This window comes from Papaver somniferum, unplaced genomic scaffold (genome assembly GCF_003573695.1).
Source record: "Papaver somniferum cultivar HN1 unplaced genomic scaffold, ASM357369v1 unplaced-scaffold_119, whole genome shotgun sequence".
NCBI lineage: Eukaryota > Viridiplantae > Streptophyta > Magnoliopsida > Ranunculales > Papaveraceae > Papaver > Papaver somniferum.
In genome coordinates, this window is record NW_020620936.1 from 4,881,085 (window position 1) to 4,883,519 (window position 2,435).

General features: G+C 37.4%; 1 protein-coding gene across 1 annotated transcript; it reads left to right on the top strand.

The window, feature by feature from the left end:
* Positions 1–316: 316 nt before the first annotated feature.
* Positions 317–861, top strand: LOC113330833. The gene is made up of 2 exons (XM_026577640.1): positions 317–336; positions 489–861. The coding sequence occupies exons 1-2, from the start codon at positions 317–319 to the stop codon at positions 859–861; spliced, it is 393 nt and encodes a 130-aa protein (XP_026433425.1).
* Positions 862–2,435: the final 1,574 nt, after the last annotated feature.

Here is a 2,435-nt window from a genome sequence, read left to right on the forward strand (position 1 = left end):
AGGAATTTTTGTGGACCTATCAGCCAATTGGAGGGTAACATTAGTGGGTTTTAAATTACCAAGCTCTAATTGCACATACACAGAATATGGCAAGAGATTCACACTGGCCCCTAAATTTAACAATGCATGTTCAATCCTATGTTCTCCAATAGTGCAAGCAATCGTAGGACAACCTGGATCTTTAAATTTGGGTGGAGTTTTCTGTGTAATAATCGAGCTTACCTGTTCAGTAAGGAAAGTATTCTTATGTACATTCAATTTTCGTTTCACAGTGCACATGTCTCTTAGAAACTTGGCATAAGAAGGAATTTGTTTAATGGCATCTAAGAGAGGAATGTTAACATTAACCTGTTTAAACACTTCTAAGATGTCATTAGGACTAGCTCCTTTCTTACGAGGTAGTAATGCTCGAGGAAAAGGAGCACGAGGAACATAAGGAATTTCAGATTTACCTTTCTCGGTTTCATTGGTTTATTTTTGTGTTGAAGGAGTAACCTGTGTAATGGTAGATATCAGCAGCCTATTGAAGTGCTATGGCAGCCTCCGGAACTTAATGAGATTCTAATTTGTTGTGATGGAGCAGCACGTGGAAATCCAGACATTGCGGGAGCAGGAGTGGTGGCAAGAGACTCTAGCTGTGCAGTTCTTGGTACTTTGAGTATTGGTCTTGGAGTTACTACAAACTATTTGGCGGAACTCTATGCAATTATAATTGGTATGGAATGGGAAATGCAATGGAATTATGATCGTATTTGTGTGCAATCTGATTCATATGGAGTAGTTCAAGCTTTACAAAGCTCTTCTATTCCTTGGTTTGCAAAAGCAAGATGGGGAAGTTATGCAATTATTATATTTCTATAAGGATAATTCACACTTACAGAGAGGCGAATTTTTCAGCAGATAAGATGGCTAAGAATGGTTGTTATCTTGATAATGAAGTGGGAATTCAGTATGAAGGAAGACCTGATTTTTTAATTTCCGTTGAAAACCCTAATGTTTCCTATTTTCGTTTCAAGTAGTGTTACAAGTTTTTGGGGTTGATATGACCTCTTTTCTTGTAATCTACTTTTTGTAAATTTTGTTATCTATTAATACAACTTTTGACTTATCAAAAAAAATAAATAGGCAGGTTCCTATCTTGCTCTCTCTCCTTGGAACTACTGACATGGTTATCTATGACCCGTCCACTTCTTAGGGTAGAGAAGGCATGGTCATGATGAGTCAACTTATCACCAGATGTGCTTTCCTCAAAATAACCTTTATGGTGAGGCTGTATTTGCCTCTGGAACTGACCCTTATCTTGCTCATTCAGTTGGCTGGCAAGCTGATTTAGTTGTTGTTGTAAGCTCTCCATAGATCTTTGAGTACCCTGCATAAACAAACTCATACTTTCTTCCAAACTAGAAATTCTTTGGTTAGTACAATCACTAGGAATAAAAGATGTATGAGTAACAAACTCAACATGCTTAATATTAACATTTGTTTCTAACGACTCAAGTCTTCGTGTCAAAACAGAAAACTTGGCCTCAGAGTTGAACTCATTGTCAACTCTGTAAACCCCTTTGTTACAAATCATTATGGGTTCTCTAGCCTCCCACTCTTGGGGTTTTTCGGCTACTTCATGCAAAAAATTATAACCTTCTTCAGCAGTCTTATCAGGTGAACTACCACCACAAAGTGATTCTACCTTAGTCAGTGTTTTGAAATCTAATCCCTCATACAAAATCAATGTGAGCCTAGGAGTATCAAATCCATGGTGTGGACATTGTAGCAAGAGATCATCGAACCTCTCTAGAATCATAAAGAGATTCTCCTTCTTGTTGCGAAAAACTATACAGTTTTTGACGAATGGCAGTAGTTCTATGCCTAGGAAATAATTTATACAATAATAGATTAATCATGCCATCCCAAGTACTAATTGATGAAGGAGCTAATGCATTCAACCATGATTTTGCCTTATCCTTTAAGGAAAAAGGGAACAAGCTAAGTCTCAGACAATCATCAACTAAGTCCTTAAATTTCATCGTACCACACAATTCTTCAAAATCTCTAATGTGGTAGTAAGGATTTTCATTCTCCTTATCGTAGAATTTAGGAAGTGCTTGAATGGTGCTTGCTCTAATCTCATAGGTTTCTTTGGTGGTAGGCAAAACAATACATGAGAGTTGAGAGACTCTAGTTGAGTACATATAGTCTCTTAAACTTTTAACCGGAGGGTTCGTACCCTCATCATCTGTTCTCGTCATGTATAAAGGGTTACTTTAACAAGACGAATAATTTCTCTATCCCAACTACTTGGTAGATCTTGCATATCCTATCAAAATGCAGAATTCAGTCTAAACTCACCTTGCAAAGCTTCGCGAAAGACTTACTTTTCTGCCTGTTTTGGAGAGATTCCAACTGCGCTCTTCAAACTAAGGTACCTAAAGATAATC